General features: G+C 33.3%; 2 protein-coding genes across 8 annotated transcripts in view; one reads left to right on the plus strand and one right to left on the minus strand.

Annotated features, from left to right (window-relative positions):
* The window catches only part of LOC119833521 (nose resistant to fluoxetine protein 6), a 32,800-nt gene extending 28,587 nt beyond the window's left edge, over positions 1–4,213 (plus strand). The window contains exons 7-12 of the mRNA XM_038357570.1: positions 1,022–1,215; positions 1,872–2,001; positions 2,309–2,498; positions 3,130–3,272; positions 3,666–3,762; positions 4,039–4,213. Of these exons, the coding sequence (XP_038213498.1) occupies positions 1,022–1,215; positions 1,872–2,001; positions 2,309–2,498; positions 3,130–3,272; positions 3,666–3,762; positions 4,039–4,070 (786 nt within the window). The 3' untranslated portion in view covers positions 4,071–4,213. The remainder of the gene's footprint in view (positions 1–1,021; positions 1,216–1,871; positions 2,002–2,308; positions 2,499–3,129; positions 3,273–3,665; positions 3,763–4,038) is intronic.
* Positions 4,214–4,699: 486 nt separating this feature from the next.
* On the minus strand, positions 4,700–14,837 carry LOC119833601. Of its 7 annotated transcripts, none has more exons than XM_038357683.1 (8): positions 14,652–14,833; positions 12,248–12,664; positions 8,410–8,603; positions 7,886–8,042; positions 7,457–7,622; positions 6,716–6,900; positions 6,069–6,254; positions 4,700–5,093 (listed from the first exon to the last, which is right to left on the minus strand). In XM_038357683.1, the coding sequence occupies exons 2-8, from the start codon at positions 12,407–12,409 to the stop codon at positions 4,935–4,937; spliced, it is 1,209 nt and encodes a 402-aa protein (XP_038213611.1). In that variant the 5' UTR covers positions 12,410–12,664; positions 14,652–14,833; the 3' UTR covers positions 4,700–4,934. The 7 variants fall into 7 exon arrangements, with proteins under 7 accessions (XP_038213611.1, XP_038213610.1, XP_038213607.1 ...); XM_038357682.1 differs by having other exon boundaries at positions 14,647–14,833; XM_038357679.1 differs by having other exon boundaries at positions 14,580–14,833.
* Positions 14,838–15,231: the final 394 nt, after the last annotated feature.

Consider the following 15,231-nt stretch of genomic DNA (forward strand, 5'->3'; position numbering starts at 1 on the left):
TGGTGTCACCCACTTTTAATATCTATTGCGAAGTGCAATCCTCGCTTTGAACCTGCTTTTTCTACATTGTCTTATACTTCGCAGTATAATTATCAATCTTTGTCCCATTAATTTTCACAATACTTGTCCCAGAAGGTGCCAAAGAAGGCCCCAACTAATAAAAGTTTGATAAATATGGAGTTTTTATTTACTTAGCAAAGTATTGATGTACAATCTAAACATATGTATATATATATACATTGCTTAGTTTTATACATCATTCTGAGGGAAAGATATAGAAGATAGAAAAAGAGCTAGAAATAGACTGGTTACTAAAAAATATTAGTAAGACTAACGTACGTACGTACACGGTAACGTGGATAAGTAGGTATTTTTTATGCGTTTTATCACAAAATGTACTGGACACCCATTACACACGAGTGTTTAAATACCGTTAACTTGTTTTGTCTGTGTACGGTTCACGATCTCTAAATTTTCCGGCAAATAACTGCCCTACTTTAGTAAAACTGTTTCAATTAAAAGCTGAAAAAGGAATTTCCATAGTGCTAACTAGTGCCTCGGCATTTCACATTATTCACTCGATTACTTCACGTAAACCAAGTATTATTTAGAGGTAATCTAAAACTGTTATATCCTTGCTTATACTTACTATACTTATCCTTACTTATATTATTAAAGCAAATGTACTTATTGTCCGTCTGTCTCTTCTTGACGCCTAAACCACTGGACTGATTTGAATGCAATTTGGTACAAAGATAATTTATGATCTCACAAAGAGCATAGAACAGTTTTTTATCTCACGGTAACAGGAACTATGCTTTTCCTTTGATTTTAGCTAAACAATTTATGTTTGCCTTATTTCGATAAATGATATCCTTCTTTGCTTCGATTTCGATTTTAATCGAATTTAGTATTTCTGTTGATATAAAGTTACACTTTATATTATGTTTCCTATTAAACAGTGTAACTTGTATATTTCGAAATTCATAATTATACAGAATAAAATAATTATATTTTCCAGTGTTTAACCCACACACATCAACTGGGTATCGACATGCAACTCTACGTGGGCACTTTCCCCTTGATGCTGATTCTCTGGAAGTTCAAACGACTAGGTTTAGCACTTATAGTGGCTATAGCTGTATCTTCCACAATACTGCGATACCTGGCTACGCATTGGTATGACATCAGTATGTTTGTCTACTATGGAATCTCGTAAGTATATCTTTATGCACGTATTTTTAATTATATATGAGAAAATTTAAAGAATGGAAAAAATTGATTGCGAGACAACCCCGATTCAAACCCGCGTCATGCACCGAACCGTGGCAACGCCAGACCTCATAGCCACCCATGATTTCGCCTCAGCAATCGATTTTTATTCTCCTCTTTCGGTTTTATATGTCCAAGACACACCCAACGCCATCTATTAAGATGATTAAGAACCATCTCAACAAATATGAGACATCATTGCAATGAGTACCTACAGTATTGTATCGATGAAACGCCTTTGTTAAGGTTATAAGGCTAAAAATCAAATAGTATATAATTACCCGGGGCATATAATATTGTATGTATTTATAATAATTGCATTTCATTATTCAGATCGACATATTTTGTTTTTAGAATGCCCGTGTCCATTTATTTATTTATTGGGATCGTTAATTTGGTATTAAAAATATCGATCCAGCAAATTTATCACTGTTTTTGAAATTAAAACATAAAAATAATTACACATTTTTCATATTTCTCGATGCGCATGAAGACTGAAGACTATATTTGTATAGGATATTATCTGCTTTAATTATATCTAAATATTCATTTGAAAATACCTACAACAAAATACTCAGTGAATATTATCTTATTTCCAGGGTGTCGAAGCTTTTAGATGCAGCGAGGTATTCATACATTCTCCCCACACACCGCGCTACTATTTACCTGATTGGAGTGTTAATGGCGTACTTCATAAAAAACAATAAATCACGCGTTAAACTCAGTGATGTAAGTTCTTCCTATTGATAAATAATGGTTTATTATATGCCATAACTCATAGTCAGCCGATAAAAGAGGTTTCTTATAAATTTCATTTCTTAATTTAGTGTCTGTCATTGCTTTATAATAAAATTTTTAAATATGAATGTTTAAATTAAAATGAAATTAATTCTCACAACTGAAAGAATTCCAAATGGAATTTTTCTCTGTCTCTGTCTCTTACTTATCACGTATATTTTCTCAACAATTCATATAATGAATACATTTAATATTAGATTACAAGGGCCGTGTTTTGAGGAAATTTTCTCCTTTCCAGAATCAAGCAAGGCTAGTATGGTGTGTAAGTTTCGGTATAGCTGCGTTCACAATAGCGAGTCCTTACAGAATGGGGCTCGAAGGATACCAGTACGAACACTTCCCCGCTGCCATGTTTGCGGCTTTCGCGCCTATATTGTGGGGCCTGTTTATGAGCATTGCTCATTGGGCGATTTGCAATGATTATGCAGGTGAAAAAAAAGTAGTAATATTACTAGAAACTAATTATTAAAAGAGGAATAATAAAGTCAAGTTAAACGTAATACTTCTAGATAATATTGATAAATTTAAATGAAAGATTAAGAAGTCATAGCCAGGTGGACTGCAGATAAATTTAAAACTTATATGTAATTGAAAATTTTAGTTTCAAATTTTGAAATTTAATGACATAAGCCTGTCGGTGACGCGAACCAAAGTTTTCTTCAGCCCGAATGTGCTCGACGTGGCTAAATAAATTCTTATTTAAATTAAAAGAAATCCTCGACTCTATTCCGTGACATAATTTAACAACACATAGTTTATAATCAATGAAACGTTTATTAAATGTGCAGCAATGCTCGTATGCATAGCTAATGAAATAAAGTTTATAGCATAGATTGCTGACGTATGAGTATTTAACAATTCTAGTTTTGTAATTACTACATCCTACTTCCTACTTTAATATTATAAATGCGAAAGTTTGTAAGGATGTATGTGTGTTTGTTACTCAAAAACTACTGAACCGATTGCAATGAAATTCGGTACGTAGACAGCACAACTTTTTATCCCGATATTAAACCGCAGGGCGCAGCTAGTTACTCATAATTATGCTTTGTTTTACAGGCATTGGAACAGCATTCGTAGAGTCGCGAGTGTTTAAGTTCTTTAACAAGATCGCATACGGCGTGTACCTCACGCAGTTCCCCATATTCTTCTACAATGTGGGTGTGCAGAGGCACGCGGAGTACTACACGCCTTTCCTACTTGTGAGTTACTTTTCTTATATTTAGTGGGAAGGTTGTATTGTTTGAAACAGCTTAGTCGATTTTAGAAAATTTCATCAGTAAAAATCTACATTCCTGTAGTCAAATCGAAAAATGCGGAATACAGTCCGGAGTAATGAAAAAAATGTTAAAATACAAACCAGAATCATTGACAGAAGACCGCAGAAGACCGCAGCGATATCGGAACCAATGAAAAGACCAATCTACCCAATAATTTCTATTTTTTTTTTTTTTGTAATTATGTGTTCTTTTTAGTATCAAATAAAAAATGACCATTCCTAATTGCACATAAATAATGGGTCCATTTTTTCATAATTTTAAAAGCCACATTCAATATAAGGTACAAATATAATAATGTTGCTGTATTGCTTTCAGATCCACGTCCCAGAGATGGCGGTAGTGCTAATAATTTCAATACTAGCCACGGTAGCCATCGAGATGCCTTTCAACCAAGTATATAGGATATATTTCGGTAAATATATATTTAAATAGTGTCCTACGTATATATTTAGTAGGTAATTTTACTGAGCTGTCTTTTTAAATTGGTTTCCTTAAATGTGTGATCCACTAGATTAAAGAAAGCAGAAAAATTAATAAGATACTTCAAGATCATCTTTAAAAATTGCTTACAAAAGATATAGAACTTAATTAACTTTTTTTTTATATTATACATAACATTTACATTCATGAATTTTTTTTTTTTTTATTTTATTATAATGTAATATCTTTTCAACGTTTTTTTTTTCAGGAAAATCACAGATAAAATTAAAAGAGAAGTGAAGTACGTATAAGAAATGGCAAGAGACCAAACTGACTGTATTATATTTAGCTTAAGCCAAAACATCACGTATTTAGATTGTATTTTTGTCTATTTTTATACTGTAAATGTAAGTTATTTTAAGTTAATAAATGAGTGAGTTTAATTAGCTTATTTTTATTTTATCGCAATAGAAATAAATAATTCTAACATAAACTGAGTTAAGTTTTTTATAAATAACATCAACAAATGTTATAACAATGTCGCCATATCAAGTCATACAACTATAATAAATGAATTAAACACATTGTAAATATTAAAGTATTTTATTTCAAAATTACTTAAATAAAATACTGCGAATGTCTCATATAAAAATAATATAATTACACTGTTATAAATACATTCTTAACATTCAAACTAATACAAAAAATTTATTAATACAATAATTGATATGTTCACATTTTCATCCCATTTCTACAATATCCATTAAATTACAATAAATAAACAACTGGATTCAGAATCGCCTCTGTAAAATTAAAAAAAGTACGAGCGGCGTTTAATACCATTAATTGAAATTAACACCTTTTATCGTGGCGATAATGTTCAAACTCTATTGTATCGCCCATTATAAAATTCTGCCTATTTACACTTATAGGCAGAGTTTTATTTCGGACAATTTTCATGTTTTAAACGCGATTGTGACTAATTATTTATTTTATATCAATGACAATACCTCTAATATAATTAAATTGATATATTCATGGCACTGTCCTTAATTATTTATATTCATATTATTTTTTTCACAACAACACACAGCCAAACTGCGCCTATTTGAATACATTTCTTATTGTCCATGTTATAATTTTCAAATTTTCCAGTTGTCAATGTCAACTGTCACATTGAGTGTCAGGTCGGCACTGACACTTCGCTTTGCCAAGTCCGTCTCTAATGAGCCAAGAGCCAGTGGGGCAAGGGCCTTGTGTGTAGAGAATGTGACAAGTATTGGCAAATATTACGGCTCCTGGACGTGATAGACATGTTATAATCTGGAATAAATAGTGCTCATAAATAATTCTTTTCTTGAAAAAAGGTCACCTCTGGGATCAAATAACACCAATTTTATTTCTCGTCAAACTCGAAGCGAGTCACAAAACCAAGAATAAAATAATTGAATATAGAACCTCCTTTGTCGGTTAAAAAATACGCATTGATGTTAAGTAAAGAGGATTTTCGTCTAGGACTGATCGAAGAGGAATGCTAATTTTGCTAATTAATAATATTTGAAATTCTCTAATAATAAATTTCAACCTATATCCTTTAATTATAATGGCTCCGATTCTATTAGGGATGAAGTGAAGATTTCTCCTCAGGCCTTTTTAGAACGATATCATTATTCCTGCGCTTCTTACGATTATGATTAATATTTAATTTGTAGACTTTTTTATTGGTAATGAACTTAGGACTTTACGATAACTGTTAAACAATTTGCAAGGTTAAGTACATTTTGACCAGCAGAATACATTTTTAACCATCTTGTTGTCTTGACAATGCTCAAATACACGTATTTTAGGGCTTTAATAAAAGGACTGATAAAAGTGTCATGACACTTCAGCTATATACTGTCAGGTCGGTCAGCTGAACTCGAGGTTCGCCTGATGGTAAGCGACTAGAGTGCAAAAGCAGGACCTTTGCAAATGCTTTTTAAGCGACAAGGAAAAAGGAAAATATAGATTAAAAAAATAAATCAATAGATTGGAAAGAGTGAAAGGATGACTGATGACGAAAATAAAGGCTTCAGAAGGGTGAGTGAAAGGATACGGATTCTTTTACCGGAGGCTCGTTTCCTCACCCTTCCCTGTCCATTCCTGCATTCTAGTTGTCAATCCTTTCCCTATCGCTTACCCCATAAAAGTGGGGAGCGCATTCGCAGAGGCTAGCTCTGTGAATGTTCACGGATGGTGGTGATAGCTTACCTCCATAACCAGCAGCTCAGTTGGCCGCTATGACATAAAGGCACCAACCTTCTTCCTGACGCAGAGCCCCCCCGGGCCGCACGCGCACACGCCGTTGTGGCTGAGCCCGTCCACGGCGGGGCGCGCCTCGAAGTCGAAGGACAGCACTTCGCCCTTGGGGCAGGGCTCCGCCGCGCCCGGCCGGTAGCAGCGCCGCCGCGCCGGCCAGTACAGGCGCCCGCGCGCGCACGGCACCTGCGGACCCGCGCGGTCAGACCTCGCCTGCCTCGGCGCACGAAACTCACTTCATGTCTCATGGACTAAAGTGGGAATCAGAGTAAATCAAACATTGTGTGCCTTTTAAATTCCTTTCAATCCATTGTGGTCCATATTATCCTGTCTCGCCCTTTGTAGGATAGAACTGCTCAGATTATCAAATCTGTCAGAGACATTTCATCCTTATAATTGACCCTCGCCATCGGTGCAATAAAAGCAATAAAAGTCGGTACAGGATGTATGTAATTTATCAGATTTAAATCAATTCAATTCCCGAATGCAGTACGGAAATCTTTCGGAATTCTTTGAATGCAGGAATTATTTCCTCCGGGTAAAATTTTCTACCTATAGTATGAAGACTACTTTCCGTTCAAGTGGTAATATAAAATTCCTCCCTGTATACCCCCTATAACCCTTCCCACTAACCCAACCCTACCAACCTTGGTACACCTGCCGTCCCGCGCCAGCATCTCGCCGTGCGCGCAGGGCCCGCGCGTGTAGAGCCGGTAGCACGCGCCGTCGGGCGCGCGCGCGTGGAAGGCGCGGCACGTGCACTGCGCGCGGCGGCTCGCGCCCGACTGCGCTAGGGAGAACGTGTGCCCCTTGGGACACGGCCCGCCGGTATCTGGAACATTCATTACTTCTATAAGTTCATATGTTTTATAGTAGGAAGGAGTCCTCAGTCCTCTAAAGGATGTTTAGGAAAGCGGGTTGTCTCCTCTACCACGTCTCCCTCCCCCCATCTAAGCGAAAATGGTCCTTTAGTCCACATCGAGATTTATCTTCAAAAATGTAACATTTAAAGCCACGGGTGTAGCCAGACGATTGTTTTCAATAAAGTGTAACTAAATTGAATATAAATGTATATGACTTTTAAGACCCAGGAAAAAGCTCCCGTAACGTATTTTGGAAATTAATAAAACTAATACTATAGGTACTAGCAATCTATCTGCAGTATATTAATAAGATCTGTTTTGCTCATTAATTTTGCAAGTAACTGATCAGTACTTATCAGATCCTTGTGTTACGATTCTTCACTGGTGATCGAACGAGAATCAATCTTACTCTCGTGCTTTTCTCGACCACTCTGCTATGCAAGTGAGTGGTCTTAGAAAGGTCTAGAAGAGAGAAAACCTTTATTGAGTTTAATTCTTAAAGCACTTAAATAAAAATAACGTTACCTAATTCATAACATCCTTCAGTCTCATTATGATAGTGCGGTAGATGTCTCTCACAGCCACACTTTGCTCCAGGCAGGAACAGCTGCCCCTTCTCACACGGCCCTCTCGTGTAGTGGGAGTAGCAGCTGCCATCTACGGGCCAGTAGTTTGGACCATCTTTTTCGCACTGAAAATATGAGATTACCCTTTTTATTTTTACCACAACACACTGAGAGCACGTAATCCTTACTAATGTAATAAATGCGAAAGAATGTTTGATTGTTTGTCTTTTTTTCACGTCACATTTTTGATTGTTTGTCTTTTTGTGTCTGGAGATAGATAGGAGGCTGAAATTAAGTTGAAACTGCTCAAAAAAAATCTTCAGCTACCTTGCTGCGCTGGACAACTAACTTGAGAAGATAATCTTTTTAACAAAATTTAGAAACATACCGTACAATTAGCCAGTCCATCTTTCCCAACATCCAATATGGATCCCGGGAAGCAAGGACCCTGCGACATCCGGTAGTAACACTGGTCATCCGAGGGCCAGTACAGCAAGGTCTCATCAGCACATTGCTTTGGCCTCACGCATATGCCTTGGCGTTCACTGGAATACGAATAAACGGATTAGTCATTGGAAAACCATCGGTTGCGTATATTTGGTCAAGGTTAAACATGTTTTAGTGTGTTCTAGTCAAAAGTTATTTCACAATAGTGCAATTTTATACCACGGAAAATCGATCACAGAAAGTGGACAGAGAAATAAAAGTTTTCCAAGCTATTCGATTGATTTTTGAATACTTTAATTTGAGTAAATATAAAATTACTAAATACCATATTTGTTACTCATTTTAACACAGCATATGCGAAAACTTTTCAATCAGCAGTAATCAGTGATATTTCTTGCAACAAAGATTACACCGCAATTAATCAACCTGATTATAATATACTTCAAATTAATGATGCTTACCTACCCTCTCTTTTTGAAGGACTCCTCGACTGGTGCGAAGTACTCGCCTTTCCTACAAGGGCCTCTCTCGAAGAGTTTATGACACGTTGTCGTGTGAGGCAATTGTGCGGTGCCGGGAGGACACTTGCATTCAGCTACCGTCATCGAACCTCGACGACCTGGGCTCAATTCTTGAGTATCTGGGCACGGGTGACCCTTCTGGAATTAATAAATTATAATGCCTTTAGTGATTTGCCGTTTTTATTTAACATAGAAGGTAACTTAACGATTAAATGTACCAATATATAAGAGTATAATCCATTATTAAATACTTCATTAATCGGTACAGAGACAAGTTGACTCTAGAAAAGTGTCATTGTCGTTTCGTTGGTCATAGGTTAAAAAGTTAATAATTATTTTGTATAACTTTGAATCATTGTGGTGTTTTTTAATACTCATAGGTGTTTAAAATATTATATATTTTTTTTTAATTTCGTAAAAAAGACTGTCTCCAACAAGCAATACTGCAATTGTCAATGTTGTAAAAAAAATTATTGGTATACAATTGCTATTATGTGAATAGCTCTCACCTAAAAATTGTGCAAAACGTCCTTTCAATTTGCCGATAAGGCGTTAGATAACTTAAACTATTTTTTATTTGCAATAAATTTTGCTCGAGTCAACCGTTACGCAATACGAACACATTTCGACACCATTTTTGCTAAAATTGATTAATATAATGTTCTTGATATGTTTTATATAATTGATTTGGAAGTTTATATATGTGTTACTTTTTAACTATACGAAAACAGCACCAATTTGTGATTGTTCTCCGGAAATCACATCAAAAGCATAATTAAATAAGAACGCAAGAAAATTTGAGACATTTTGGCCCTTAACAGCATACATTTAAAACCCATGCTATTTTTGGCAGCAGATTTTATCTACGTGAGTGTAACCGCGTGTGATGCATAAAAATAATTGTACTGTTAACCTGCTTTTACGTGTGATGAATACCGTCCTAATGCTGTATAATATAGGGAAATGAAAGTCTGCGTACAACAAAGATATTAAACTTCTCGTTTCACGGACAAAACCAAAAAATTACAGTCAAATTAAGAACCACCTTTGTTCTTGGCAACGTAAGTTAAAAAAAATAAAAAATAAGATGATACCTAAAACGCTTTTATAATATTAAGGAATCGTATATCTACAACTAGCTTTAGCCCGCGGCTTCGCACGCGTTCAATTCGGAGAAGTTTAATAGATGTTATTATATATATAAACTTTCCTCTTGAATCACTCTATCTATTAAAAACCCCATCAAAATCCGTTGCGTAGTTTTAAAGATTTAAGCAAACATAAGGATATAGGGACAGAGAAAGTGACTTTGTTTTATACAATTTCATGAAGTATATGATTAGTACCTATCGGCAAAAACTGACATTCTTTAGATTATAAAGTTGCAAAGGTATAAAATAATCCGGTAAGTTGCAAGCAAATCACAATATTTCAACAGTTTGCAATTACGCAAATTAGATTAAAATCTAACGGTTTTTACAAATAACGTCAGAAATGATTTTGTCACAAATGTTTTTTTTTTATTAACTTTCACGCTTTCCTTGTAATATATGAAATGCTTATAAGTCGTGAACCGTCTGTACCCCGACCTTTGAAAGTATCTGAAGGTTGTTTTTGGAAAGCATTATGTTAAAGATTCTAATATAAGATAGTATTATATATTATCGTTATGATTTAGAATCTCAATTAAGATATAACATCAAGGTAACATCATGTATAATGCTTTTATAATTATTTACTGTCATTATAACGAATAGATAAGAACTCCATCTGTTTCTATATTTTAAAATAGTCCGTGTTGCATGTCTTTTTCTTTTTGATATACATAAACACTACCCAAGTGACTTACACATGGCTTGCATCAAAAAAAATAGAGATGCATGATGTAAGGTTGACATTTTGGTAAGTTATTTTTTGTAACTTGGATGATTTCACACCTCTCAGATCCAGCGCCCATTTATAAAATATCTTCAATCATCCTTATTGATACTAATAAGGAAGCTATAAAAGAATTTAATAATTCGAACATGCATAACAATAACTTACAAAATCTTATTGTCAACAACGGTTATTATGACAATATTCGTCCACGTAAACCCGCAGGCTAGTAGAGTCAATTTTGCGATCTATCCGTTACATCACACGGAAACCGCTGAATGTATTTCAATGGGACTTTCACTTGAGCTTAGATATCAACCAACACAAAACCTATACCTGCGTTTATGCCTGCGTCATCTACATCTTGGTACATTAACCATACACTTCGGACATTGCAAGTGCTTATGTGCTTCTTTAAAACTACTTTTATATTACCTGTCAATTGTCTAGTAGCAATGGCCTACTATAAGTTTGAATTTGTATGTATAGTAACAGGAGACGTAAAGAGATAATTTATAGTTTATTTGATTGTTTATATAATACGAGTCTTATGATCAAAACAATGTTAAATTTTATTACAAGAGTGTACAATAAAATTGTATCATAAATTAATTTTATTTGTTTTCGTCAATATCTCTATATATTGAATCGTGCAACCAGACTCTCACGGAAACTTTAATTGAGGAAATTGTACTGCTAAAACAGGTAAAACAATATTAAATAAATCATAGTAAATCACGATAGGATTAGCTGCATAGCATTATTATTATTTTATATTAAAGTATTAAATTTCAGCAGCCTCTCATGCAATGATCGGTATTCTTTGGAATTGAGTCGCCTAAACCTGTCGTGATATCATTCTGAGGAGGTAATTATCGAATTTAAAAGTAGTATTTTCTCCTGTTTGATTTTACGCGAGTATTATAAATTTAGGAATAAAGACTTTTTAACGGATTTTAAACGCGATTTATTCATTATATTCATTTGGTTAATAATAATTCCTGAATTTAAAAGCCTTTTTTTGTAAAGAACATACAAATCCCTTAGCCAAACTGCCTCCTTAGTATTGTTGCCTCGAATTTATAAAACAGTAGCACAACTGTAGCATGTAACTACCCTTTTTATGAATATTTCCACCTACCTGCATCCCAGACAACAATACAAACATCATATACTTATTATCAAGGAAATAAATATGTAGTTAGAAATTTGAAAAATATCATAGCGTTATTAGAACTCTAAATCAATTCATGTATTATAGTTATGGTTGAATATGAATTGGTAGAGCCGAAATTCGCTCAGACACATTATATATAAAATAAAAGTTATAAAAACATTACCAACTTCTATTAGCTTATTTTGATTTTCTGTTATTTTAAACAGGAAAATAGTATTATATTACAAGAAATAACAAAACGCCAAACGTCTACAGCTATCAATTATCACAAACATACGAAAGTGAGTGCAGTGGGTCACAGTGTGTCATAACACAGATCGGATCGGTCACGGTCTTTCATAAGTAACGAAAGGAACCGGTTTCGTGTATTTATGTGATGTATTTGCGAAAAATTATATGAATGCGTGCAAATTGCGTCCTATTGTGATGTGAACACTTATTTTAGTACAATGTTTTGTACGATCGTATCAATTTAAATCTAAGATTGATACTTAAACATTCTTTTGGGTTAATTTATGCATTTAAACTTGTAAAGATTATACACAGAAATGCCCTGGATACATTATTTTAAGTGAACAAATTGCTTCGATATTTAAAAACAATACTTTATACTATGTGTACGTAACAGCTTCTAAATGGATAAAGGTTGTTTTTATTAAATTTATAATAATATATATTAAATTTATAACAATAGAAATAAAAAATTAGACTCAGTTGATTAAATTACCTTGTATATTGTATAACATTTCCCATCATTCGGCCAATAGAGCATCAACCAACCACGCGGGTGCGCTGCGCAAGGATTCCTTTGCACATCTGCCCATGGCGGTGGCAACACTGCAGCTTTGCTCCCGTAAATCATAATCACAATCCATACCCTTATCTCCATGTTGAATGTCCAAATAAGTTCAAATCATATTAAAACTACATCACTTTTGATCCACTTCACCGCTCTTTTTTCAAATTTTGTTTATAGAATATAAATTCACTTCCGCGCGCGTTTCTTGCTTCTTTTTTTAAATTTATGTGTTTCACTAATAGTTACAAGACATTAATGTTTTTAAAAAGTACATAAAATACAAAACGTCTCTGTTACACACATTGACTTCTTAAATATATGCAGTCGTTCCGCTTCTTGCGTTTCCTTGTTAAAATTTGCTTTATTAATCCATGTATCTAATAAGTATGTTTGTAGAACGAATTTAAAATAATAATGTTACATCGGTGCATTATACTTTCAATAATGTTAAAGCAATTTCCAAACCTAATATCCGTACTTAGTACGTGAAGTGAAATAATCATAATTTTAATATTTATTACATCGAATTCTTATTTTTGTTATTTTTATGCCCTTACGTAAATCTTCTGTCGTCACAAGATCCAATTTTTATTGCGTGATAACATTATTTAGGTACCATGATATAGTTTATATGATTTGTTTTTTTTTTGTAAAAAAATAAAAAATTAACAATAATTTCTTTAAGATTGTTAGAATGTTATGCTGCTTAATTACGGTTTTATAAAACAGTACTTGGTATTTGATATTATAATTTAATTTAACTTAGTATTACCACATTATAATATAATACTATACTATTACCAAATAGGGTTCCAATCTACTTCGTTATCATAATATTCTCCCCCCTAAAATATACGTTACTTACTGCTGGTGTAATATAGACTATTTTACACTAAAATAATTTTTAAAACTAAATCTGTAGTTCCTGAGATAAACGCGTTCAAACAAGCAAAGTACTCAGATATGTATAATTATCAAAATAACAAAATTAGTGTAGTTATACCACAAGTAATTACCTATGTGGTAACAAGACTATTGAAATAAATATTCTAATCGGTAATGCTCAAATACTGTGTTACAGAAAATGTAACATGAGACAATAGGCACACTTAAATGGTGATTTAAATGGTAGCGCCGCAAGCCGACGCCGAAATGTCGAAACTGAATATAATTATTAACCTACTTACTTTTTACTGAGATTACGTGTTGACTTAGATACGGTTAGAATTAAAAGATATAGCAATAAATTGTTGGTTTACATCTAGTATAGTATTATGTTATCTGTGGTTTGGATAAAACATAAAATATTTTAGACATAAATTTGTTGTAAAAACTTCGTAAGCAACAAAATGAAAAATCCGATATCCTACAAAATATTTAATAGAAAATCTAATGAACACTTTAATATAATGAAAAAAATAATGTGCATAAAGGTCATTCTATGTATAAAATCATAAAATATTTACTTATTTTAAAATAAATACAACATCAACTTTTAATAAAATTTCAACGGTCTATCATGGTTCGCCTGGTAGACGATCGTACAGACAGACGGATCGCTAAGTCTTCGAAACAGAGGTCCTGTTTAACCCCTATGGGTGCGGAACTCGGAAAGAAACATATAACAATAAAAAAAACTAATCGGTACTATAAACTCATTTCTTAATGTAATAATTAAACTAAAAATGAACTGTCAAGTACAAACAAAAAAATAACTGATGAACCATAAATAATTTAAAAACTTACTATGTATAATATTTTAGTTAACACTCATCCTTCTAATAGGATGATATTATACTGAATATATCTCCACTCACCCGCATAAAACATTTTTTTTGTAAGGATTTTAATTGTATAATTTCAGAGCGAATTGTAAAAACCTAAAACTATATAGTTTTTATTACAATTTAAATAGAATACCTTAATTTGCTATGCAATTATTTTGAATTAAAATAACAATCGACGTGGGAAATTTCAAGTGACGATTGCACAAAATATATGATATTGGGCAAAAAAAATCAACGATGGCAGTAAGAGAAGTTTCGGATACATAATTAAGGGCAATTTCTTATATAATTCCAAAGTATCTAAAAATCAACGATGGCAGTAACAGAAGTTTCGGATACATAATTAAGGGTAATTTTTTATGTAATTCCAAAATATCTAAAAGAAACAACCGCGTCGGTCTATTTTTTTTATTAATTTCCACATAATCAAAACATAATACCGAACTTAAAATATTTATTAATAAAAATCAAACCTAATCAAGGACGTAGAATGCAAACTAATATTCATTTACAAAACCACCGCATATACGGCTTACACACCTTACACGAAAGAAATAATAGATATACACTTTTAAACTGATAAAATAAGTATTTACTGTAACACGTGTTGCTACGCGACCACGTGCATATAGCACCGCGTCTGATCGTCTACTGAGGAGAGGCTTTATTTATCAGTGAGTACTGAGTTTGAAACTTTTGGTGGCAAGCTGCAGCCTACAGCTATCTACAGCACTGCGTGTTGTCATAGCAACCTGGGAAAGCAATTTATATCCTTAGTGTCTCTATGTCAAGGATTTATGAACAGTACCAAAGATTACTTAAACAGTTAGCAGTGCAGTTTAAATGAAAAATTTAAACAGTTATCGACAAGAGTGATGGCAAAGTACTGCACTGTTTTATTAAAAAAATATGTCTCCTACAAAGGAATATTTGTTTATTTGATCGCCGATGGACTCCAGAATTTTACTGTATCTGTAGTGTATTTTTATTGCAATGAAATACTTAAAGGTCCTTATTTTACGTTTAAAATAAAGTAAGATACATATTATATCGATAATATGTGACATTTAATTTATCATTAACGAACTACTATTAAAATAGAATAGATTGCGTAAAATTATCACA

This window comes from Zerene cesonia, chromosome 17, assembly GCF_012273895.1.
Source record: "Zerene cesonia ecotype Mississippi chromosome 17, Zerene_cesonia_1.1, whole genome shotgun sequence".
Taxonomy (NCBI): Eukaryota; Metazoa; Arthropoda; class Insecta; order Lepidoptera; family Pieridae; genus Zerene; species Zerene cesonia.